The following is a 26,130-nucleotide window of genomic DNA, read 5'->3' as shown; positions in this document are numbered from 1 at the left end:
AAACAAATGACCGTCACTTATTTTACAGAAGCTGCATTCCAGTCCTGCCGATGCACATATTTAAAAATGAAATAATATTCTTCACTTTCAAAACTATTAGTTCGTTCCTCAGGGAGGAAAGAGAGACATGTTGGGGAAAAAAAAAAGGGGGGGGGGGGGGGAGGGGCAGCTCAATCGAGCCCCGCCTGTCGTGAGGGTGACGTGTGACTGTGATGGAGGAGGCATCAGGGAGAGCTGGAAATACCAGACAGCACACCTGCAAGCGGGTGACAACCTCAGTACACAGACAGTGTGACGACAGAGTGAGAACAGTACAGAGACGGACAGAAGATAACCTGAGCGAGCAGTACAATCTACACCTACACCCACACCCTGTGAGCCACCACACAGTATTTGGCGGAGAGTACCTCATATCGTTCCCAGTCGTTACATTTCCTGTTTCCCTCACAAATGGAGTGACGGAGAAACAACCACACAAATGCCTCCGTACACCCCGGCTCAGTACGGATCTGTCCGCTGTGTGTCTGCAGTCTGGACTCGTGGGCAAGAACAGCTCCTCCACTTCCTGCGACAGCTTATCTCCTTTTCCTGCCTCAAATTCACCCAGTATATTCTAAATCCGAAGCCACGTATTTCGGTATCCACATAAAGCTCACCGAAGCCAACACTCGAGCCTCGGTCCTCGTAAAACTGATGCGATGAATGACGACAGTTGCCACTCCTTCGACACGGCACGCTCCCCTCCTAGAGCCGAGGTATCTGTGGCAAACGTACCAGTTCGGTCGTCGAATCCCTGGAGTCCTACACCGGCGACCCGTCCTACGACCGTGTCCGTATCTATGAGATTACTTTGCATTGCACACTTACGTTCTCCACAGAGGATTCATTGCACCACTTTCACACTATTTCTCTACAGTTCCCTAACAGGGAAATACGAGAAAATTACGGTGTCTCTGCTACAGGATATTTGTTAATTTGTCCCGCCCTTTAAGTTCGACGGAGTGTACGACACGCTCTTGTAATATCACCATTAGACAAAGCTTTCTAAGTCCTCCCTTCCCCCTCCCATGGGCTTTAAGCGTTTGTGAAAACGACACAGTGGCACACGCAAGTTCAAATGTGCCACCTCGCAATCCAATGGTGTCACAGGCAGCACAAGTGCACAGTTTCAGTGTCTGCACATCTGGAACGGGTTCCGCATACACGACTTCCTTCAGCTACAGATCTAAAGGCTCGAGGTCCGGCAACCGGGCAGGCCATACGACCGGACCGACTCGTCCGATTCGTCTGTCAGGATAGACACGGTCGACACGCCTCGGCACAGAAATGAGGAAGTGAACTGGAGCACTGTCGCGTAGTAACCACATCCGGCAGGGGAGACAGCAAGCCACAGGGAGTGCAGATATACCTCGTACGTGGGGCACTTTGGAAGGATAACCTGTCCCACGAGGAAGTCGTCAGTAATCCCCGCCCAAACGCAGAGGATCGACTTGCTGAAGTATGGAGCTAAAACACTAGTCCAGCACAAAGTCCCATAGGTCTGTTGTGCTCACACGTGTGCCTTCAATAACTGAAACCAGCACTGTCACATATCTTTACTTTCAAGTGGGAATACCTCCCTCAGAGCATATTTCTGGACATACGTCAATGTGACCTTTTCTACTCTTTATCATCTTGATGCTCTTTTACTGTGGTTCAGTCCCATTTACCAAAATCACTCTGTTAGTACAGCAGAATACTGCACGATGAGTTTTTCCAAAGTTTCCACCCTCACTCTGTCATCCAAAAACACTCTCTCTCGATACACCACGGTTACGTTATAACAGTCAATTTTAGCGACAAACATGATCCGCAGGTTTGAGCGCCACTACGGGCCCACCAGTGTGAGGTCTGAATTCCACCCGTTTGTAACGGCGAGTACTGCCAGGAAACTCGCAACTGCGGTAAGTTTGGTGCCCCGTCTCTCAGCCACCCGAGACGACACAGTACACACTCCCCTCAGTGCCCTCCCGTATAGGTACGGACCTGCGCCTCCCGGAGCTCTGCCTCGGCGGCCGCGAGCCGCTCGGCCAGGTCGCGCGCCTCCGCCTTTGCCTTCTCCAGCTCCGCTCGCCGAGTCTCCGCGTCCCGGCGGGCCGCCTCGGCATCCGGGTCCGCGCAGCCGTCGGCGCTGTCGCGGTGGGCGAGCTGGGCGTACAGCTTGTCGACTTCGTCCTGCAGATCAGACGGAGGCACACATCCACTATTCTCTTATACGTAGAATATTTTGACGTTTTTTACTTTTTACGAACAAGAAACAGATAAATCATAATATTTTTCTGATAGACTGCCATTCACCACACAGAATAGCAGTTGAGCAGTAGGTGGGCACAGTTAGAAGAAGTCTAAACTATCGGATAAAGCACTTCATCAGGGGGGGGGGGGGGGGGGGAAATACAAATGTACAACTCACATGCATGTAGCCCCTGGTGTCTCCTGGTCTTGAGGCCGCACGCTGTTTGTGTGTGTGTGTGTGTGTGTGTGTGTGTGTGTGTGTGTTTGTGTGTGTGTGTGTGTTTGTGTGTGTGTGTGTGTCTGCTTCTGATGAAGGACTCTGTCTGATAGATCGGCACTCCTCTAAATGGTGAGTAACATGTATTACTGTTATTCGATCCCATCAAAATCATTGGCACAAAATTTCTATGTTGCCAATGGAAAAAGACTGACCTACACACAGGTTCAATTCATAGTAAAGATGTTTTAATGACAGGTACAGAAAAGTAAGCGGCAGGAGAGTGGGGAGGGGGGCTCTGTGGCAGTTGCAATCTCTCACTACATTACAGAGCGAGACAGTTATATGTCTATAGGACACTTGCTAAGTGCAAAATACTGCAGCATGCTCACTGATGATTTAGATGACTGGCTAAAGCTACTTTGTTCTCAGACAGTGATTTGTGCTTTACTTTGTTCAGTCCCTCTCCTTTAATGTAGTAAGGAGGAACTGTCAGGTGGCTATAATTTCAATTTACATTTTAAGGTAATTTTATAGGCTATCAGATTCGTTGTATAACTGGATATGTGAACAAAGATTCTTCGACTTAATAATACTGTACTTATTGCTATGCCACCATAATATTGGTGGATTCTTTAAATTACATCTCCTTTTAGTAGTTTATTCTGAAAGTTACTGCCATTTTTACAATCTTGACTATTGAGCGCAACAAACTTTGTGTGGTGTTAAACGAACTGTGAGGCCGTTGTCAGAACGTGCAGCTGTTTAAACAGCTATCTATGAGAGGTTCTGCAGTGGACCCAGCAATATCCTTATTACTCGCGCCTGTGAAACACACAGCATTTTCTTTAGTGACAAAGTACCTCACAATACGATGCTGTTAGAGAATCGTCATTGTTTTCTTCTACTTTCATCCCACATCTACAAAGGGTCGACATCTTTATTATTGGATTTGGCACAGTCAATTTAGGGAATGGCCCGATGACCTTTCTGTTGTCACCCCGTAACCCCCAGGACGGAATACGTGTACCCCAGCTGTCTGCGTATAGTGTCAGTCACGTGAAAAGTGATGCCGATTTTTAAATGTTTGCAAATTGTGTAACTGAGGGGCGACTCGGGTACCGAACTGGTAACCACAGACCCAGACGCGAGAAACCCCTAAAAACCACAACCGGGCCAGCCATCACACCGGCCCTCGTCGTAAACCCGCCACGTCAGTTCGGTAAGGGGCCGGCACACTGTCCCGAATCCCAGAAGGGGTGTGCTAACACGTGCAGTTATCTGGTACAATGCCATTAGGCACAATAGTGAATGAATACGAGAAAAATAAGTGCATCTTCTGATATCTTAGTCTCGAAAACTTGCTATTACTCACGATGGCAGAGTTGCAGAGGTCAGATATTTAAAATGATCTGCAAAAGTGATTGCGGAGGCAGAAAGACGCCAAAGAGAAAGGCGAAGGCGAGGTGTGGGAGGGCCGACGTGTCGCACGAAGGCCGCACGGCAGTAAACGTGCCATCCCAGGGCACGCGTGGGTGCAAATCTGTAACACAGCCGTGTGCTTCAGCACGCCACTCTCCTGTGGCAACCTGTTTGTGGGTCATCTAGAGCAAACCTTCCTAGCCTCCAGAAACTCATCCCCTCGTCTTTTAACATTCACCGACGATATCTTCACGATCTGTATTTTACAATCCAGAGACCTCCTCTCCCATTCGTTTCACCCATTCACCCGGATGGCTACATCTAGTTCTCCGACTGCTCCAACCGCACCTCCGCTCATCCCCTCGTCGCCCAGTGTCACGCTGGACTGCAGCAACTGAAACAATTCTTACCCCCGAAGAAGACCGACGTGCAACGTGTGACCAATTCACCCACCGGCGCATCCCACTCCAGTCGTGTCGTAGGCTTATCCTGTGCCGTCACAGGCACAGCCACTTCCAAAAGCAGGCAAGCCACACAGCGACTATGTCGCAATTGCCAGACACTTTATAAATTGGCGCGACAACCGACCAGCTGTCCACCGGAACGAACCACCGCAGACAAACTGCGGACGAGAACAGAGCGGACCGCAAGGCGGCACGACAGGCTGCCGAGCACGACGTGCTCGAGTTCGGAGGCCTCTTTACAACCGGTGCCGGCACAAGTTCCAAATCTTCCGAACTACAGGGGCGGGAGTCGTCCTCGTGACACATCCTGCTGGCCTACTGTCCCCACAGCCTCTTCCTACAGTCTTCCCCTTCCTCTGTCTCTGTACCGGCCCTCCCCGTGCCTACGCCTCCAGGTCACCTTTACTGTTCGTCACACCCCACCACCTGCGACACACTCGTGGACGTGCCTAGCCCGCACAGCACCCATGCCTCCCCCCCGAACTCCCAGCCGGCACACCTGCCGCTTCCCTCCGAGGTGCTACCGTTTCGCTCGGCCACTTCCTACCTCGACCCGAGCCACGCGACGCAGCACGGCACCCCCGCCCACCCCACCCCAGGTCCCCAGGTCCCCCGGTACGGAGGCAGCCCGCATCGAGGACGGGGGAGGGCACGGGAAGGAGGCGGTTTGCGACACACGAGACAAGTAAAATAAACTTACGACTACATTCTGACAGTACAGCGGAAACGGCGGCTCGTGTACGCCAGATAGGGGGGAGTCTGTTGGCCCAAGTGTCTGTGAAATACAGGAATACTGAGGGGAGCAAATGGCGGTTAATACCGGACGGACAGCGACGGCAGGAGAGACTGCCCGCTCCGCCTCGCAGCAACCGTGCCATCCTCTGCTCCCCTCTCCCCTCGCGCCTCTCCGTCAGCTAGCTAGTGTCACGGGTACTCCGCAGACACCCAAAAGCTTACCCCGTCTTTTACCGGAAAGACAGTCTACACTCGGGCACTGCGAGAACTCCTGCTGGGAACCTACACCCGCACCTCAGTTGCAGCTACGTGCACGAGAGAAAATTTTACGTTTCGAGGTTCAAAATGGTTCAAATGGCTCTGAGCACTATGGGACTTAACATCTACAGTCATCAGTCCCCTAGAACTTAGAACTACTTAAACCTAAGTAACCTAAGGACATCACACAACACCCAGCCACCACGAGGCAGAGAAAATCCCTGACCCCGCCGGAAATCGAACCCGGGAACCCGGGCGTGTGAAGCGTGAACGCTACCACACGACCACGAGATGCGGGCACGTTTCTAGGAGTTACTCGTAATAACCCAAACTGGCCGTACGCTCTCTACAGTCATTACAATCAGACAGTATGTAGAGTGTAAATTTTGAGCATATAAGAATACATTTGATATTAAAGAAAACAATTGATATTGAAAAGAATAATTGAAACAAAAGTACTTTTTACCACTGTGGTGTATACAAATTTACGTACCAGTACGACAGACAATTTTGCCGAAACAAATACAAGTACGAGCAGTCTCGACTGTACGAGTGTGCAGGCCTATTACCTACAAGAAGTTGGCAGCTTACGGAGACACAAAATTAAGTGGAGAGAGCCGGAGAGCACTGACCTTGAACTTGCCGGCCTCCTGCAGGTAGAGCTCCTGCTGGCGCTGCAGCGCCGCCACCTGACGGTCGCGCTCGCACAGCTGCCGGTCCCGCTCCCTCAGCTGCTCCTGCAGCCGCCGGATCTCCTCCCGCTTCGCCTTCTGGCCTGCCCGACACACCGACCGTCTCTACAGCCTGCACGAGCACTCCGGGACACTGTCTGACAGCTCGACTACACAGATACGGGGAAGCGTCAAATTGTGATCGGTAACAAAAAAATTTCAATCGACTTCTACAGCCACCGTCAGTCACACGTGTCGGAGCACCACTCTCGTAGCCACACCGGCAGCGGACGAGCCGAACGGTCGCGCTCCTCGAACGAGTGCGATTCGTACCGAACGGGTGCACTCCGAGAGCGACCGGTACGGACGTCGTACTGCGCCGACGTGACAGATCGACTTCCGTTCGACTGCTTCCCGTTACCGTAGTGAGAATCTTTTACAAAAAAAGGAACAGTATCGATACGAGAAAAGGCAGAGAGTGACAACCGGTCCTCTCCTCACCCCTCTCTCCGCGTCACTTCTACCCTGCCGCGCACCGTCTTCCCGGCGACAGACGTGACGCGGGTGCAGTCGACGCCGCGATTATTCTGAATTTTCGTTTACTTTTACACTGGTGTAGTGCGGACACTAACACGGCAGCCGGTCACAGATGCAAATAGACGAACACGTAGAACACCACAGTGACAGAAGATGCAGACGAGGGGGGACAGTACAGAGGGAGCGGCAACTCCCGCTCTACACTCAACTTCCGCGCTCCTGGCGCAGCGCGACCGGTACTCGGCGGCAGGGACGGCAGACCTGTTCCGAATTGCGGGAGCCGTTCCCGGGAGTGGCCTCGTGTCCCTGTCGAGGCGAGGCAACGGGGAGCCGTGCACGGAGCGGAGTGGAGTGGAGCGTACGGAGCGTTCGGTAACGGCTCCTGTAGTCGACTGCCGATGTCAATCGGTGCAGTAAACGTGGTACTTCGCGGCACTCGCTGTCACCGCACGGTGTCAATGTAGAGCCTGAATTTCAAAATGGTACGAGTGGATTTTCGTGGTGAAAGATAGGTACATGTTCACCTCGTTCATTTAATAATTAATTTTACTATTCAGTGTCATCAGTTTTCTACAGTCCATTACAGCACAGTAAGTTAATTACATTCGTGAACTGTTCTGCAAAACTTATCGAGAGCAAAGTTTTACCGAAACTGATATATTCCTCATTAACTGGTGAGCAGTTTACTAGGACAGTCATCCACACAATCAGAAAATGTGTTTGACGTTTGTCACGAAAGAAATGAAACTGGTGTAGCAAGTTAGACTACTTTACAAACGCATACACTCTGCTGTGGTTCCTAGAACCCATTTGAGTCCATAAACAACTCTGAACCGCCTCCCCTACCCCCTCCCCCACTGAACACTTTCCTCCCCCTCTCTGTCACTCTCTCTGCTCACACAGCTCTGGAGCTGGTCTTCTTGGTCTTTTGTGAGGCTGCTCACAAATTCTGCAATGCCTTCCAGCAGAGTGTGAGGCCACGTCTGTGCTGAACCATTCATTTGCAGCTATCAAGTTTATTGATCAAAACCCCTACATACCATTAGCACATAGAAAGATTTCCACCAGAAATTCCGTAAAAACTGATACGTATTCACAATCATCGTGCGGAGAAAAAAATGCTAAGCAAACTGAAAGACATCTGCTGAAGATGGAACAGTTGCAGAACTAGCAAAGTAAATTGGTCCAAAAACCTCAAAAATTTACACTGAAATTGCAAAACATCGAGGTAACTGAGAAGGTTCTGGAAAACTGCTGTGATAGACCCAGTACAAATGAAGAAAGAGAGAACTGATAATAACAATTTTTCCTCCTTGTCATTTAGAAAATTCTATCTCTCAGTCTCCTGGTCTGAGCACAAAAACAAGCTGAACCCAAAATTGACCAATACTGAGTAGATTTCAGTCCCAAATTTATAATAAGAAACTATTTTGCAATTTTGTAGATTTTCAAAAATTTAAGCAACACTGTGGACTGTAATTGTATTATGACAAAGAAAGTTGCCACACACCATATAGTGGAGATGCTGAGACACAGATAAGCACAACAAAAAGACTCAAAATTAATGCTATCGGCCATTGAGGCCTGCATCAACAATACATGCACGTGCACACCCACACAAATTGAACTCGCAAACACGACTACAGTCTCGGGCAACTGAAACCCCACTGTGAGCAGCAGCACCTGTGCAAGGGGGGAGTGGTGACCGAGTGGGGGAAAGGAGGAGGATGGGGAGGGGAGGAGGAGGGAGGGGAGGGGAGGGGAGGGGGAGGGAGGGGAGGGGGGAGGGAGGGGTGTGGAGGGAGTGGAGGAAGTAGTGCAAAATGAGAAAAATAAAAACACTGGGTTCGGTGGTGAAATGACGGCTCTGCAGTGCTGGAATGGGAACGGGGAAGGGGCCGGATGGGTGAGGACAAAGACGGACGAAGGTCAAGGCCGGGAGGGTTACCGGGAACGTAAGATGTATTGCAGGGACTGTTCCCACCTGCGCAATACAGAAAAGCTTGTGTCGGTGCGAAGAATCCGTATCGTACAGGGTGTGAAGCAGTCACTGAAATGTAGGATGTCATGTTTGGCATGAAGGCCTTAATAGCTGAAAGCTTTAATTGAGAGATTCTTTTCTCGTGTCTATCGGCGACTCAGCATCTCCACTACATTTAGTTGTAACTTTCCTTCTCATAATATTGTTATCTACTATTCTGGATTTTCCATTGTTTGAATTCTGGACTGTAATTCTCTTTCCCCAATTTTTAAGAACAAGGTCTTTACCTCAAAACTACTACAGTTATTAGTGAAACAGTAAACAGTATAAAAACTAATCTAAAGTTACGGTAGAAACTTTGGAACATTTTGAAACTAAAAGAGGTGTGAGACAAGGTTACGGTCCACCCCCGTACATTTCAACTCTGCCTTAGACAAGATAAAACAAGAATGGTAAAAACTACATTCAAAGCTTAAAATTGATGAACCAATCAAATTAAAAAGAACTGACTGCTCAGCTTTGCAGATGACCTGCCAAGCATATGTCACGACATACGAACAGCACAAAAACAAATAAGGAAAAAGCAGAAATAATAGGTCTCCAAAAAACACTTGAAAAAACAAAATATGTGCATGGCAAAAAGGAGGCAAAGAAATTCTAAAAATTAATCACGAGAACATCTATAGGATTTCTAGGTTCAAGTATATAGGCAAAACAACTTGGGAGACTGAGGTGGAAAAGACTAGTTACAAAATATGTTGCCACAAAATGTAAACTAACATCAGCCTTACGAAAGGTATGTTGTTGTGGTCTTCAGTTCTGAGACTGGTTTGATGCAGTTCTCCTTGCTACTCTATCCTGTGCAAACTTCTTTATCTCCCAGTACCTACTGCAACCTACATCCATCTGAATCTGTTTAGTGTATTCATCTCTTGGTCTCCCTCTACAATTTTTACCCTCCGCGCTGCCCTCCAATACTAAATTTGTGATCCCTTGATGCCTCAGAACATGTCCTACCAACTGATCCCTTCTCCTTGTGAAGTTGTGACACAAATTTCTCTTCTCTCCAATTCTGTTCTATACCTCCTCATTAGTTATGTGATTTACCTATCTAATCTTCAGCATTCTTCTGTAGCACCACATTTCGAAAGTCTCTGTTCTCTTCTTGTCCAAACTATTTATCGTCTATGTTTCCCTTCCATACATAGCTACACTCCATACAAATACCTTTTTCCTGACACTTAAATCTATACTCAATGTTAACAAATTTCTCTTCTTCAGAAATGCTTTCCTTGCCATTGCCAGTCTACATTTTATATCCTCTCTACTTCGACCATCATCAGTTATTTTGGTCCCCAAATAGCAAAACTCCATTACTACTTTAAGTGTTTCATTTCCTAATCTAATTCCCTCAGCAACACCCGATTTAATTCGACTACATTCCATTACCCTCGTTTTGCTTTTGTTGATGTTCATCTTATACCCTCCTTTCAAGACACTGTCCATTCCGTTCAACTGCTCTTTCAAGTCCTTTGCTGTCTCTGACAGAATTACAATGTCATCGACAAAACCTCATAGTTTTTATTTCTTCTCCACAGATTTTAATACCTACTCCGAACTTTTCTTTTGTTTCCTTTATTGCTTGCTCAATATACATATCGAATAACATTGGGGATAGGCTGCTCCCCTTTCATGCCCCTCGACTAATAACTGCCATCTGGTTTCTGTACAAATTGTAAATAGACTTTCGCTCCCTGTATTTTACCCCTGCCACCCTCAGAATTTGAAAGAGTATTCCAATCAACATTGTCAAAAGCTTTCTCTACAAATACTACAAACGTAGGTTTGCCTTTGGTTAATCTAGCTTCTAAGATAAGTCATAGGATCAGTACTGCCTCACATGTTCCAATATTTCTACGAAATCCAAAGTGATCTTCCCCGAGTTCGGCTTCTACCAGTCTTTCCATTCGTCTGTAAAGAATTCATGTTAGTATTTTGCAGCTGTGACTTATTAAACTGATAGTTTGGTAATTTTCACATCTGTCAACACCTGCTTTCTTTGGGATTGGAATTATTATATTCTTCTTGAGGTCTGAGGGTATTTCACCTGTCTCGTACATCTTGCTCACCAGATGGAAGAGTTTTGTCAGGACTGGCTCTTCCAAGGCCGTCAGTAGTTCTAATGGAATGTTGTCTACTCCCAGGGCCTTGTTTCGACTCAGGTCTTTCAGTGCTCCGTCAAACTCTCCACGCAATATCATATCTCCCATTTCATCTTCATCTACATCCTCTTCCATTTCCATAATATTGTCCTCAAGTACATTGCCCTTGTATAGACCGTCTATATACTCCTTCCACCTTTCTGCTTTCCCTTCTTTGCTTAGAACTGGGTTTCCATCAAAGCTCTTGATATTCATACAAGTGGTTCTCCTTTCTCCAAAGGTCTTTAATTTTCCTGTAGGCAGTATCTATCTTACCCCTAGTGAGATGAGCCTCTACATCCTTACATTTGTCCTCTAGCCATCCCTGCTTAGTCATTTCGCACTGCCTGTCAATATCATTTTTGAGACGTTTGTATTCCTTTTTGGCTGCTTCATTTACTGCATTTTTATATTTTCTCCTTTCATCAATTAAATTCAATATTTCTTCTGTTACCCAAGGGTTTCTACCAGTCCTCGTCTTTTTACCTATTTGATCCTCTACTGCCTTCACTATTTCAACCCTCAAAGCTACTCATTCTACTTCTACTGTATTTCTTTCCCCCATTCCTGTCAATTGTTACCTTATGCTATCCCTGAAACTCTGTACAACCTTTGGTTCTTTCAGTTTATCCAGGTCCCATCTCCTTAAATTCCCACCTTCTTGCAGTTTCTTCAGTTTTAATCTACAGTTCAGAACCAATAGATTGTGGTCAGAGTCCACATCTGCCCCTGGAAATGTCTTACAATTTAAAACCTGGTTCCTAAATCTCTGCCTTACCATCATATAGTATCTCCAGTGTTCTTCCATGTATACAACCTTCATTCATGATTCTTAAGCCAAGTGTTAGCTATGATTAAGTTATGCTCTGCGCAGATTTCAACCAGGCGGCTTCCTCTTTCATTTCTTAGCCCCAATCCATATTCACCTACTATGTTTCCTTCTCTTCCTTTTCCTACTCTTGAATTCCCGTCACCCATGACTATTAAATTTTCATCTCCCTTCACTACCTAAATAATTTCTTTTGTCTCATCAAACATTTCCTCAATTTCTTCATCATCTGCAGAGCTAGTTGGCATATAAACTTGTACTACTGTAGTAGGCGTGGGCTTTGTTTCTATCTTGGCCACAATAATGCGTTCACTATGCTGTTTGTAGTAGCTTACCCGCACTCCTATTTTTTTTACTCATTATTAAACCTACTCCTGCATTACCCCTATTTGATTTTGTATTTGTAACCCTGCAAACACCTGACCAAAAGTCTCGTTCCTCCTGCCACCGAACTTCAATAATTCCCACTATATCTAGCTTTAATCTATCCATTTCCCTTTTTAAATTTTCTAACCTACCTGCCCGATTAAGGGATCTGACATTCCACACTCCAATCCATAGAACGCCACTTTTCTTTCTTCTGATAACGACATCCTCTTGAGTAGTTCCCACCTGGAGAACCCAATGGAGGACTATTTGACCTCTGGAATATTTTACCCAAGAGGACGCCACCATCATTTAATCGTACAGTAAAGCTGCATGCCCTCGGGAAAAATTAGGGGTATAGTTTCCCCTCGCTTTCAGCCGTTCGCAGTACCAGAACAGCAAGGCCATTTTGGTTAGTCTTACAAGGCCAGATCAGCCAATCATCCAGACTGTTGCCCCTGCAACTATTGAAAATGCTGCTGCCCCTCTTCAGGAACCACACGTTTGTCTGGCCTCTCAACAGATACCCCTCCATTGTGGTTGCACCTACGGTACGGCTATCTGTATCGTTGAGCCACGCAAGCCTCCCCAGTAACAGCAAGATCCATGGTTCTAAGGGGGGGGGGGGGGGTATGTCGGGAAACAAAAAATGCATCTCGAAGTACACAAAATTGTGACACAGAAACAGATCAGATCAGAATGTCATTACGTCACGGGGCTGAAATTTTCGTTATAAACAGAGAGACACTGAAGAAATCCAGACAGGTATAAGACAGAGTGAACCCTCCAACACGGACTGCTGTCGCTACGATGACTGACAGTGTCAGCCACTAGAGGTGCACAGCAAACAGTTCACCTCCGACTGAGAGTCACAGCAGTGAAATAATGCCGTTCTCGGCAACAAACTGATACTGCACTGGTCAGTCTGTCTTTTCTATACTCTACCACTATTGTAGTCACTGTAGGCAACCGGACACACTTCCAACACAGAACCGGACAGTCTCGCAGCAATACGACTCACTATTCCGGCTGTGACAAGTCACTGTAATTCCGTCTGCTTTCGGCACCGTTTCTCAAGCGCTAGCCGACTGTCATTTCGCTGCCAACTCCGTCTGTACGCAGTCTGCGACACCTGCTCTGACGTCGACATTTGAGACGGCATTTCTGCCTCGCATCTCCAGAGTCCAACGTAACCTCCTGACGGCCAGGTTCCACACTGTGTTCAGCTGCTGACAACTGTCACTACTGAGGATATCATCAGTATTTTGATCTCTACCGCGTCTTTAATTACGCTACCCCAGGAACTGTTAGCTCTCTCGACAAGGCAATTTTGTGTCACGTTCTGACGGATATTCTACTACCGTACACATCTTCGGATGGCACAGTCGCAAACACCTCTCGCAATCAATTCGGTATTATTCTACTGCGCGTGTCACCTGCTCGACATAATAATGTCTCCATTTGTCCAGTATTTTGTAATTGCTGGCATTTCCGAGGACCACATCACCTCTCACATTCCCCACTATCCGGTGCTCTACGGTACCCGTTGCCACGACGTTACGGTGACTGCTAACGACGGCAGTGTCGCACTGTCGTGAGCCCTATTCCACTTTATATGTGAATTTGAGGGGAATCACTGCTATCAGCTGCTGCAGGACACCGAGTGGAATCGGTGGCGGCAAGTGTAAATGTGTATCGGCCCGGGATTTGAACCCGGGATCTCCCGCTTACCGGGCAGGTATCCACTGCACTACTCGAGACACGGAGTTATCGCAACTGCACGGACTGTCTCGAAACGCCTCACGGCCGATCCTCACTCCTGCCGAGTGCCACCTGTCCGCAGTCTCCGTCCCTTACGCTCCCGTTCACTACTCTGACATTCCGACAGGTGGTCAGACATATTTGGGCATTCACACTGAAGAAGGTGGATCCGTCGCCCATCTAGGCCTATAAATTATACGAATGCACAGTGTCTGTTCTTATGTGTAAATTGAAAGGAGATCACTGCTGTCAGATACAGCAGGACACGTCTGAAAGAACAGATATGGCCCATTCGTATAATCCGGAAGCCTAGCTGAGCAACTGATCCACCTTCTTCAGTGAGAATGCACAAATATGCACGACCTGTGGGAATCTCTGGACAGCAAACAGGAGTACAACGGACAGGGAGTGCAGACAGGCGGTGCTCTGTCTCAGATGCTGCACCTGCCCATTATGCGGTAGCTCCCGGGTACAAATCCCAGTCTGGTGCAGATTTTCACTCGTCTCCACTGCCTCTGCTCCGTGTGCCACTGCAGACGTTGCACAGCTGCATATTTTGCACGCTGTCTGTTCTTTCGAACGTGACCGAAAGAACGGACCCCACGCAATCGTATAATTATTCCACTTTACTGTGATAAACATAATTGAAATCGAAGGCTTTGTAATCGAGCCTGCAATCGAACTTGTTCGATCTCAACTGAGAGTCTGTCACTAACAGACTCTATCTGTTCGAACTCTAACGCGTAGAATGAAATTTTGCACTTTGCAGTGGAGTGTATAACAATACAAAACTTCCTGGCACATTGAAACTGCCTGCCAGATCGAGACTCGAACTCTGTACGTCTTCCTTTCGAGGGCGAGTGCTCTACCGACTGATTACGGAAATGTCCCACGAGCTGTAATATCCTTCATTCCACGAGTGCTAGTTCTGCGAGGTTCGCGCGAGAGCTCCTGCGAAGTTCGGAGGGTAGAAGAGATGAGGTAGTGGTAGTGGTAGAACTGAAGCTGTGGAGGCGTGTCACGAGTCGTGCTCGGGTAGCTGAGTCGGTACGGCACTTGCCCATGAAGACCGGGGTCCCAAGTCTGAGTCTCGGTCTGGCATCCAGTTTTAATCTGCTAGGAACTCTAATAATGTGCATTTTGTATACAGCCAAAGAGAAATTTATTAATGGAACAAACATCAAATAAACATCAATGTGACAATATTTAATGAAAAAATAAAGAAATTCAGTGTTTCTTTATTTCGAAAACCTTAAATCGATGACACGTTTCAACCTGAAATAACTGGAATTACAGGAAGTTAAAATACTAAATACATGGCATATATGCGGACAAGAATGAAAAATTGTTAGAGTTTTCCCAGATTTCCTGTTTAAAAACACACTTTTTCTTCGATGAAAAAACACTTTTTCCCAGTGAAAATACGAATACACTATGCCCCTAGTGAAAGCACAGTTTTTATTGTATTAAATGACAATATACTTTCCCTCAGAATGTAAAACTTGCCAGCCAATGACGGCAGATATTCAGGACATAGGACACGTGATGTAGTCAGTTAGTGGCAACATCATTATTATGTGGCACAAGCACACAAATAGAAAAAGTTAATTGTGTAAATTAATATACATGCAGTATAGCAACAAGAAAAGCAAATCTTTCACACATAATATTGGTTACCAACATTTTCCTGTTTTCCTGCCCTCCCTGCCCCCTCCGCGCCCATCCTTGAGGGTGTGGTTAGGCACGACCCTAAGTGCACAGCTTAAACTGCAGCAGTTGTATATTTCTGACAAACACGATTAAAAATTTCACTGCCGTGTAACGAACATTTCGTGGACTACCTGGCCGAATAAATGTTCCGTCGAGCACTCTACTTTTCAGTAGAAAAGTCAATTATGTGTGAAACTGCTCGAGGACTAACTTCACACTTTGTTTTTGAATCGTAATTATTCTTTTTGCTATCATTATTGCTTAATTTGTAATCTATGAAAGAACTAATATAAATATGAAAAACTAAGATCGAAACTTGTCGGTCTCTCTTAATGGACGTTACCCACTAAAGTATATCTGACACATATCTGCCAGTAAAATTTAAAATAATGGGACAGATGGGTAGTCTTCTGAGCCTTCGCCATAAATTTTGAATGAGAGTGTAATGCCCTGTGATCATCACACATAACATAATGTTTCTTGCTTAAAAGAAAATTTACTTTGAAAGCAGTGCTTCTCAAATTACCATTCACAAATTTTCGTGTGCACGTTAGAAATGTAGACAGTTGCAATTTCACATTCATCGAAACGAGGTTCGGGAGAAAGACACACGATACGCAAATTATTGTTACAAAGTATCGGACAGTCTTTCTGTAGGCAGATGTTTTTGTGTGCACTGTGTTTTGTTGTTGTAAATGCAAGTTTTACTTTGGTACTATTCTCTCATTTATATTTTATTGCTGCACTATTATTTCACAGTAAATTGGGGTAAAGAAATGTTCTTTATTAGTATATCAGTTCTTACCAGTCAAAATAACAAAAATTTAACTGAAAAGTAGAACAACGAAAAATTCTAGGGCTTATTCCATTTTTCCCCAGATTTCCCAGTTGTCCCTGGGTGTATACATTCTGCAAACACATTGGCTGCAAATATTATTCACTGATAGCACTGAACGCTGAATATATTATATATGATAGTCACATCTGACGTAATAATTACGAAGTTTTGATCAACAAGTAAAAAGCTTTACACTTGAATACAGTACCCTGTTCTTTACTTAGAATTGTCAAACTTTCAGCCAAATATACACAGTTACGAGGAAAGTATTTCAAAGTTATAATAAAAGAGAGCCGACACGGACCTGCGAGGCTGCGCTGCAACTCGCGCCGCAGCTCGGCATGGAAGCCGCCGCCGGGGCCGCCTCTGCTGTCGCGCACTCCCCTGTCCACCGCGGAGTCACCTCCGGCCGACAGGAGGCCCAGCGAGTCCAGCACCTCGTACTGCTTCAGCTCCGACTTCAGCTGCTCCAGCTCTCGCTGCAACCGGCACACGACCGTCTCAATATCCTACAAGTCGGCACGCGGCAGCTGCGCTAAATGGTACCGCAGTTTAACGCGTACGAGCGCAGTGCCTCACGGCTGTGAAAGTCATTACCGTACGGCAGCTGGAGTGACACTAGCGACACGAGCGGTGACTAAGTGGACCGTCTGCTGCCACTGTGCACGCCTCGTGACATTTAGGAACTGCCGGGTGGGCGAATCGGGCAGGTCTCGCAAATGGGTCTTCCGCGGAGATCCGTGTGGCGAGGCGTCGGGACGGAAGTGGCGGACTAGGATGTCGGGTGGGCCACGTGGGTGACCGGACACTGCTTTAAGAGGGGGAAGGGGGAGGGGGGGCAGGATCTTACGTAGAATGTCCATTATTTCAGGGCACGGCGACAGGTAATCGAAGCCGTGACGGAGGATACCATTCAGTTGAAGTCGGGGTGATATTGGGTGACGAGAGAGGGGCAGTCGTTTGTAACTGACTGACGGGAGTAGTGGGGGGGGATTAGGGGTGTGCAAGGACACGGCCCGGGCGATCTCTTTACGGACTAGGTTTGGGGCGTCGTCTGTGAGGGCCTCGGAGAGAGCTTCGACGTACTGGAGAAGAGTGTGCCCGTCACTGCAGATACACCGCCCCGTCGGCCAGGCTGTACGAGAGGGACGTTTTGGTGTGGGAGGGGTGACCGCTTTCGGTGGTCGGTGGGTTTAACGTGGACAGAAGCCTTCGGAAAGGAGGAACCCGATGTCCGGGAAGATTACGTGCCGGGTTGAAGAGAACCGGGTAAAGTGAATGGGAGAGATTTTCAGGTTGCGAAGGAATGATGATTGGGTTTCCTGACCCAGAGTCCAGATCGTGAAGCTAGGAAGTGAACTATGTGGCTTAGGAGTTTTAGGAGGCTAGGAAAATTTCCTGAAATGGTTGGTATCTTTAATGTGAAAGGTTAAGTTTCGGACAGTCGGTTGGAGATGTCGGTCGACAAGGTCAGAAATACTTTCAGTAGAAGCACAATAACCAGCTACAATGGGGCATCCACGATTGTTGGGTTTCTCGATTTCATGTTAAAGGTGGGTGTGCCCGTTTTCACTGGGGTCACGAGGGAGCTGGACTCTGAGGGACAGGTTCAGGAATGAGGCTAAAGATTTCAGTAGGGACTGAGCTTATGTTGGACTTCTGGGATGGTATCAGTATGGCAGACTTTGTAGGTGGAGCAGTCAGACAGTTGACAGAAGCCTTCTGTCATGTAATCACAGCGGTCCATCACGACAGTAGTGGAGACATTTCTGGGGTGACGATCAGGTCAGTATCTGTTTTGAGGTTTTCTGCTGGAAGTTTAGTGTTCTTAGCAACGGACTTGGGGAAGGATGGTGAGGCCAAGTAGGAGAAAAGGAATTCCTGGAAGGTGACCAGAGGGAGGTGTCACAGCTAGATGGAGGCATAGACTGGGAGATGCGAGGTTCAATGTAGGTATTAGGTTATCTTTGAATAGAGGGTTTGGTGGGAAAGAAGTGTTTCTACTGTAGGGAAAAGTAGAGTAGGTCTCTGACAATCAAACACAATTAAACTTTGCGTGTGTGGGTAGCAGTGAGGCCTTTGAATACGACGGAAACTTCTGTGGGACTGAGCTTTTTGGTGAAAAACTTAACAACTGCATTTCGGGATTGATCAGGTTCTGTATTTTGTGGGGCATTAAGAGGGAGTTTTGGAGTCATAAATTGGAAAGGTCAGCCAGACAGGGCCTAGGTGCGACGAGCAGGTTTACCGTGAATAGATGTCGACGGACAGTGGTGACCGAAGGGGGGAGTACAACATTCGCTGGTTTCGTCAGGTTGTACAGTTCCTGGTTCTTTCTAATCCTCCACGGGTTCTCTCCGTGGACTGGTCCAAATATCTTTCTCGTGCTTTTCCTTCCTTCCTTCCTCCCGTCCGTCATTCATTCATTCATTCATTCTACTGGTTAATGTTTGTGTCCCACATAACAATATTCACAATACACTGCACTATAACTTTAAGTTTGGTCATAATTGGCAGATTTTTTGAAAACATTATCTACTTCAGACTGGAATAAGTTTTAGACCCATTGAGAACACATTGATCAATTTCTCATTTAGGTTATTATGCCCGTTGAACCAAGTGCCAAGATATTTAAATTTTTCGACTTTTGTTTTGTTACATCATCCTACCTGTAATGGGCCATGCTTGGGAACTTCTCCGGATACTTCTATCATTTGAATCTTCTCCTCATTAATCCTCAGTCTAATCTTACTCGGTTTATTTGCTAAATCCCTCATAACGTCTGCCATCTCCTACTATGCTACCGCTGCAATGCTGTCTGCATACCCATATTAATGTGTTCTTCCATTTAGCTTCATCACTTTGCCTTCTCTTTCCATTTCCCACATTACTTCCTCTGGGACCATATTAAAAAGCAACGGTGAAATGGCATCACACTGCCTCACACACGTTCTAACCCAGAATTCTTTGGGCAATCCCCACTCCTCATCACTTCCTGTCGGCTTTTGCCTCCACTGTACACACCTTCACCAAGATTATGACAGCACTTTAAATTTTTATATTTCGTCAATAAATGTGTGAATTTTTGAAAACCGATTTTTGTTACCCGTGAAAGCTATTAGAAAGGCAACCTGCAACTGCGTCCCGGATTAGTCAATCAGGAGTACAGCAAGTTGTACATCAGCAGTTTTGCACTTTTCGTCCCTCAAAAGTAAGTACTAGTTGGCATTCCCGTCTCACAATTTATTAGTTATCTCGGCTGAATACTTATTTGATATAAAAAACAATCTTCAAATATAGCAGCAGCAAGCTTATCAGAACCAAAAACCATGGAAGGAGTTAGCTAACAAATACAATCAAATGAAGTAGGCTACAATACTTTTTTGAAGAAAAACTTGTAAATTAGAACATAATCAAAAGTCATCCTGTTGAAATCAAAACTGTCCAAAAACAACAGTTCAGTAGCAAAGAGAACTGATATGTGAAGTTTTTCTTCTTATCGTTATGATCCCTTTGATTATTATTATTATTATTATTATTATTATTATTATTACTATTATTATGACAAATTTGCAAATAACAATGGAAAAATGTATGATACTGTACTATAGTATGCTTCTTACATCACTCCTCACTTAAATTCACACATTATGTTAACGATTCCATTACTGTTGCCAAAAGGCCACCTGGAAATACAAGTCAACATCAGAAAATGTTGTACCAGTAGTGAATTCAGCAGTGTGTCAGGCATACGAACTGAGTGGCTGAGTGAGTGCGCACGCTACCTGACCAGATGTATCAAGAAGCTACAAGTGGGCACTGGTGCGGCGTTTCCCACTGTTTGCCTTTATGTCGGCTCCAGCTCTGCAGGGAACACTTTCAACTGAGTGTCCGAATGTCTGGCGAGGAACAGCAGTTTGTCCTCCCTCGAGAACCGGAACCGGAGGAGGTAGTGAAGCCGGGTGCTACAGTCTCGAGCCGAGACGACATTCTGCCCCGTCTCCGAGGCGTTCCGTTAGGTTCGGGTCGAGTGTCTGGGCAGGGCACTCCGTATTTCACGAAGTGAAGTGTTACGTGCCATTTAGGCAAATGACATTTCACACTGCAGTACGGGGAAAGACAATTGTGACAGAATAATATTAAGTAGATAGCGAGTCACAAAATATATATTGCACACAGGTGTCTCTTTTTGTAGATACAGACATTAAACGGGAGATGTGGAATACGAGAAAGTGGCAAAGTGGCAAGAGAGGGCAACAAATAAACGTTTCAACTGCCGCGGGTGACTCCTTTCACATATTGATGTCACGGCTCGGCAGTGGCTCGACCGTCACGGAGCGACTGCACTCTCCGAGAGTCGAAATGAAGACGATACGATTTTGTGACTGAGGAAATATATTGTAATCTGGTCAGTGACATCAATGCTCTGAGGTATGTGTCATATAAAAGTTGTGTTCTACTCTAATTTGTGAGTTATGCTAATTATCTTTACACCCATTCGAGAAAACACATGTTTGTAAAGGAAAGTAGTGGACGTGCTTTCTCGCGATACAAATAGTTCTTCTTTGGCTTCGACAACAACTGCAGAACGTGAAGAAGTCGAGCCTTTCCACGGCTACAGACGGAATTTCACAGGCACCATTTGGCGGTACTTCCACGACGAGAGAATCGATTACGCCAACCAGATTAAAAAAAAAAGGTAAATACGTCAGACGTTACATCGGGTGACAGATTTTGTGAAATGTTCCAACTCGGTTTCGACGACGAGAAGTGAGCTGGCAACTACATAAAACTCTACACTGACGAGAAGAAAAACATTTCAGAATGTTACTGTCCACAATCCGACCCCTTACAGGTGGTTCTTTACGGCAGCAAGCATTCTAGTGCCAGCACACCGTACCGACGTCCGTATCCTTCCGCAACTGGTGCTTTCCGGAGTGCAGTAAGAGGACCATAACCTAACCTCAAAAAGAACCTCCTTACCGTAACACCACCTCCTCCGTACTTCGGCACTCAACTCCCCGTGAGGGCAGGTAACGTCCTCCGGGCTTTCGCAAAACCCGAACCGTCCCGACAGATTGCCACAGGATACGAACACTGACTACAGAAATACGTGGCTCACGAGGAGCTGCTCGAGCGTCAAATCTGACTGTTTTCCCTCTCTCCACAGTCACTCGGGAGTGATTCCGTCTACCAATCTCGTGCAGTTTTTTTACAAACGTCCTCCGCAACGCTCGACCGTCCCCGTCTCTCAGTATACGAGGTCCGCACGGTCCCGGTTTAGTTGTGGTCGTTCCTCTGTGTTTCTAATTTACAATCAAATCTCGGCAGCTTTGGAAGGATTGAAATGTCCCCGGTGGAGCTGCCACACAGGTGATATTCAATGACTAGTCCACGATCAAAGTCACACTGCCCTGCCGACCGACCCCTCCCCTCCTGCCGTCGCTGCTCCTGTAGTTACGGACGAAATTATAAGTGTCAATTCATTTCGTTCTCAGGGGGTCAGTGACTGGAAAAAGTTGGCACAATCAAAGTTAGATCATATGTGTAATAGAAAAACGTCCAATAAGTAATACGGAATAATGTCATTAAGGTTAAGTCACTATTACAATCATCGCTCTCGTCGTTAAAAGGCAGTTGTACACAACGGCCAGGATAATGACGATTCGTATCACAAGTTCGACAACTTACCTTTCTTGCTGCAACACTGGGTAACATTGCAGACGAGCTCACCACACTTCAAAAATGCCAGAGGGGACCTAGAGATATAGTTAGGGAAGTCATTTAAAGGCACACGAATACAGTACATCAGCTAAAATGCAGTGCAGCATTAATATAGTCACGTACAGGTGTAAGACGTGTCCATAAGACACCCGAGAAAATTACAGATCCACAAACTGCCTAGAAATTATAATTCTAGATGGGAACAATACACATCTCATAAACAGAGTAGTGACAATCTGCACACCTTCAGCACACGCAATGCCAAACGACAAACATGGCCGAGCTCTGTCCACCTACTTGCCTCCGTAATCGTGTTCACGCAGGCGCAGCGACCCACCTGCGTGGCCTCCAGCTGCTGCGCCGCCCGCCGCGCGTCGCGCCGCGCCTCCTCCGCCTCGGCGCGCAGCGCCCCGGCACGCCCCAGCCCGCGCTGCGCCTCCTCCAGCTGCCGCGCCAGCGCCGCCACCGCCTCGCCCTTCTCCACCAGCAGCCGCTCCTGCTCGCGGTTCTGCTCCCGCAACCGGCCCTCGCGCTCTGCCGCCTCTTTTTCCTGTGCCACACGTCACCCGTCCTTGCAAATATCCGGCTCTGAACAGACTGTAAAGACTGAATTTTATGAATATGTTGGCAAATCACACAGTCCCGTTACTGACAATGTTCACGTCCCTTCACGTTTCAAAGGTGCGAGGAGCACAGAAGCTGAAAATACCCCAAAGAGTCTCCGCATTGCTAAGGAGTATGTGCAGCTAAGAGAGTGGCAACAACTTCACTGCAAATAAAGAACCACTAGTTTCCAATTAGAACAGTATTGGATAATCATTCATTACAAAATTCTGGAATGTACAGTACTTTTCAATATAGAGATACATTACTTATCCCAGGAAATAAATGGCAGATCAACTTGTGCAATCACCATTCCATTTGCAGTACATTCAGTTACTAATATCTGATCTCAAAATAAACTTCAAATCATATGACAGCTTTCTACAGAAAAGTTCAGAACAAAATCATTGGTAAAATCAGTGGTATGCAATTATAAAGGCTACTAATTTACAGTTTACCGCGTAGTATTCCAATAACTGCTTTTTGTTTGAAATATCAGCATCTGCAGTTGCTAACCGGAAACCGTACAGAGAAGCACAGACCAAACTCATACAAAGTGCAGTATAGTGTAGCGCGCAGTCGTTTTAAAAAATAGACTGACGGAACACTCTGAGCAGAATCTATAAAGAGGAAAAATATCAGGCAAAGTGTCACAGCTTAAAAGAGTATTGCATCAAAAAATAGAGGCACTTTATCATTCGCACCAGGCAAACAACCAGTACACGCCACTGACGTTTATTGTTATTTTGGCCATCGTGGTATCAAGGCTTATACTATAACATACCACTCCAGTGAAGTGACAGGTCACCCGAGCATTTTTCGAACTGACTCTACAAAAAGTAATATTTGTACCGACACAGATAATTTAGCGTTTTATTCACACATACGTATCACGAGACAGACGAAAGCAGCGTATCTGCGAACCGGGACGATGAAAAATGCCATACCGTGTTTGCAGTACCTGCCCGTCGAGAAGTTTATTCTGGCAGTGTGCACTACAGAGGAATAGCAGCTCCAACAGTGCCCGAGACGTCACACGGACGAGTGAAACCTCGTTATACGGGTACTTTCGAACAGCAGAACACAGCAGGCTACGTACCGATATTCAGCGGCCGTGTAATTTATTATTTCGCTTTATTTCCGTAGACGGTTTTGTAGATTTTACTACATGTGTGAGCTACTCCACCCTTTTAGAAACTTCAGTAATTAACTACGAACATTTACGACCTACTTCGAAAAGTTGACAGATCTCGGTAACAGTCAACTGGTCTAGTCACAAAGCAGTTGACACAGTCACTAACACTTCTACGGCTTAGAATGCCACGTGTGATACCAAATTTTATTGCATTTTATAATTCAGTACATTATTATGAAGCTCGCACCCTTTGTGTTCCAGTGCACTACAATTTTAATACACTCGAAGGTGCGATTTTCTATTCCTTACTTTTATTTTTGTTTACTTTCAAGTGAACCAGGGAAGTACCACAGCCCTTCGAAATTTGACCTTTACAGCTCGTAAACTGGTCACTACTGTGCCAGCTGCGCTAGGCGAGTACCGTAAGGAGACGAACTTCCAGCTCGCGGGCAGCCAGCGCTCTCCGATTCCTACCAATTACCTTTTTTCTCACCGAGAAATGTTCAAAGAAAACGAAAATGCATTTCGTGAAAACAAACGTGCACCGACCAAAATCAAAATGTCGACATTAGTGTGGCAGTTATTTAAAACTGTTCAGGACAGCAGTACCACAAACCGATCTGACGAGAGAAGGAGATGGCTCACGAGACGGCCTACAAACCTGTTCCCGCAGCCGCGCATCGCACTCGTGGAGCTGGCGCCGCAGGGCGTCGACGTCGGAGCGGTGCCGCCCCTCCAGCTCGCGCAGCGCGTCGCGGCCGTCGCCCAGGCGGCTGCGCTCCAGGAGCAGCACCTTGTGCTGGAGCTCCACCACCGACGCCTGCGCCGCTGCCAGCTGCGTCTCGAGCTGCAGGCAGACCCTCACTACATACGTGTTACATGATGCTCAGAAGTAGACGGAGCTTACACGCAAGAGAGAGAGAGAGAGAGAGAGAGAGAGAGAGAGAGAGAGAGAGAGAGAGTGTGTGTGTGTGTGTGTGTGTGTGTGTGTGTGTGTGTGTGTTTAAATATATGATTTCGGGAGAGATGACACCTCTTGCAGACTTTGGAGCCAACAAACACCAGGACATGGAAGAGAAGGTTGAGGTTTTGAAATGTATGACAATGGGAAGGTTCCAATTCCTCTGACACCATTCCTGACATAAATTCTACACTGCCTGAAAAGAAACCTGAAGCAACCAGAAAGGGAAATGAAACTTGACAGGTTCAGAGCATATGTGATGCTACATAAGTGTTTACACAGTTAAATCATATTTACAGACAACTCGGGCAGTACGAGCCCATTTACCTGTACAACACTGTGCCCCCTCTGGCCCGGAGGCGTGCTCTCGTACGGTCATAGGAGGTGTCGTAAACCCACCGTATCCCCCCACGAGGCGACCTGACGCACGACCGACATAAACAGTTCGCGGAGTCCCGGATACTGGCACCGAGACGGAGTTCACGGACATACCGGACCCACGTGCGCTTTCGGGGGCACGTCTAGCGATCTCCGAGGCCGCGGGACTACCTCGACGTCATGCGGTCAGTTCGCACAGAAAAGTGACGCATGCAGACGAGCACCGACCTGTCGAAAGAACCTCACCGCAGTACTGTCGTATAAGGTATAACACGTGAGAACACAGAACATCCGTGACGTACTGTCATCCTGGCAGAGTCCCCTCCACCACTAATGTCGTGATCTGAGTTCTCCACACTGTGACACTACGAACAACACCGCTGTGCATTTCAAAACATGAGATGAATAGGGATTTTCCTCCAGCAACTACCTTACTCGGTGGTGGAGGTCATCCGGAGTAGTGCAGAACGGCGGTCGAAATGCAGTGCGACACCGTTTATCAGTGCCCCGTACTTTTCCGTCACGGAACCTATCCGTAATCAGTCGTCCACGTTCTGGCGTTAACAGCAGTCTACAAGGGGGGAAGGCGATTCCCCAGCCCGATTCTGACCAATCGGGCAGGTCGACACGGAACGTCAAGGGAGGCGTCACTCGCACTCTGACGGCACGTGCAGACGGGATCCAATTACGACGTACTCGGAACACTGTACCGTGATCATCTGTAACGGAGGTCGCCGACCGACAGCTCGACGGTGAGTACGTCCTCCTCCTCGTTCACCCACAGTCCGACATCGGGCCACTGTTACATCTAAACCCTCCACAAATCTGTATATAGTACAATTCGGCCATCTCACCAAACAGATAAATGCAGTACAGACCCCTTTTACAGTGTGTGATACATCAATAATGCCGCCTCGCACGAGTACACAGCATCCCCACTTCCTCTGTGGCAATCGCTCGATGTCCTGCTTCGTTTGTGCCCGTTTAAACGCCCTACAGAGTCCTCCGGCAATAAAACTCGACATAAACGACATTAATCCACTCCGGTGGCCAGTCCACTTGGCA

The 26,130-nt window shown here is 46.9% G+C and overlaps 1 protein-coding gene across 4 annotated transcripts in view; it reads right to left on the bottom strand.

Annotated features, from left to right (window-relative positions):
• LOC126293555 (plectin-like) overlaps nt 1–26,130 on the bottom strand; it is a 210,774-nt gene that overhangs the window by 90,493 nt on the left and 94,151 nt on the right. For all 4 annotated transcript variants that reach the window (XM_049986828.1, XM_049986830.1, XM_049986829.1 and 1 more), the window contains 5 exons: nt 24,388–24,573; nt 22,326–22,538; nt 16,569–16,743; nt 6,003–6,145; nt 2,026–2,214 (listed from right to left, as the gene is read on the bottom strand). In XM_049986828.1, the coding sequence (XP_049842785.1) occupies nt 2,026–2,214; nt 6,003–6,145; nt 16,569–16,743; nt 22,326–22,538; nt 24,388–24,573 (906 nt within the window). The remainder of the gene's footprint in view (nt 1–2,025; nt 2,215–6,002; nt 6,146–16,568; nt 16,744–22,325; nt 22,539–24,387; nt 24,574–26,130) is intronic.

The sequence above is a fragment of the Schistocerca gregaria genome, chromosome 10 (assembly GCF_023897955.1).
Source record: "Schistocerca gregaria isolate iqSchGreg1 chromosome 10, iqSchGreg1.2, whole genome shotgun sequence".
Classification (NCBI taxonomy): Eukaryota; Metazoa; Arthropoda; class Insecta; order Orthoptera; family Acrididae; genus Schistocerca; species Schistocerca gregaria.
This window is presented reverse-complemented; position numbering and strand designations above follow the sequence as displayed.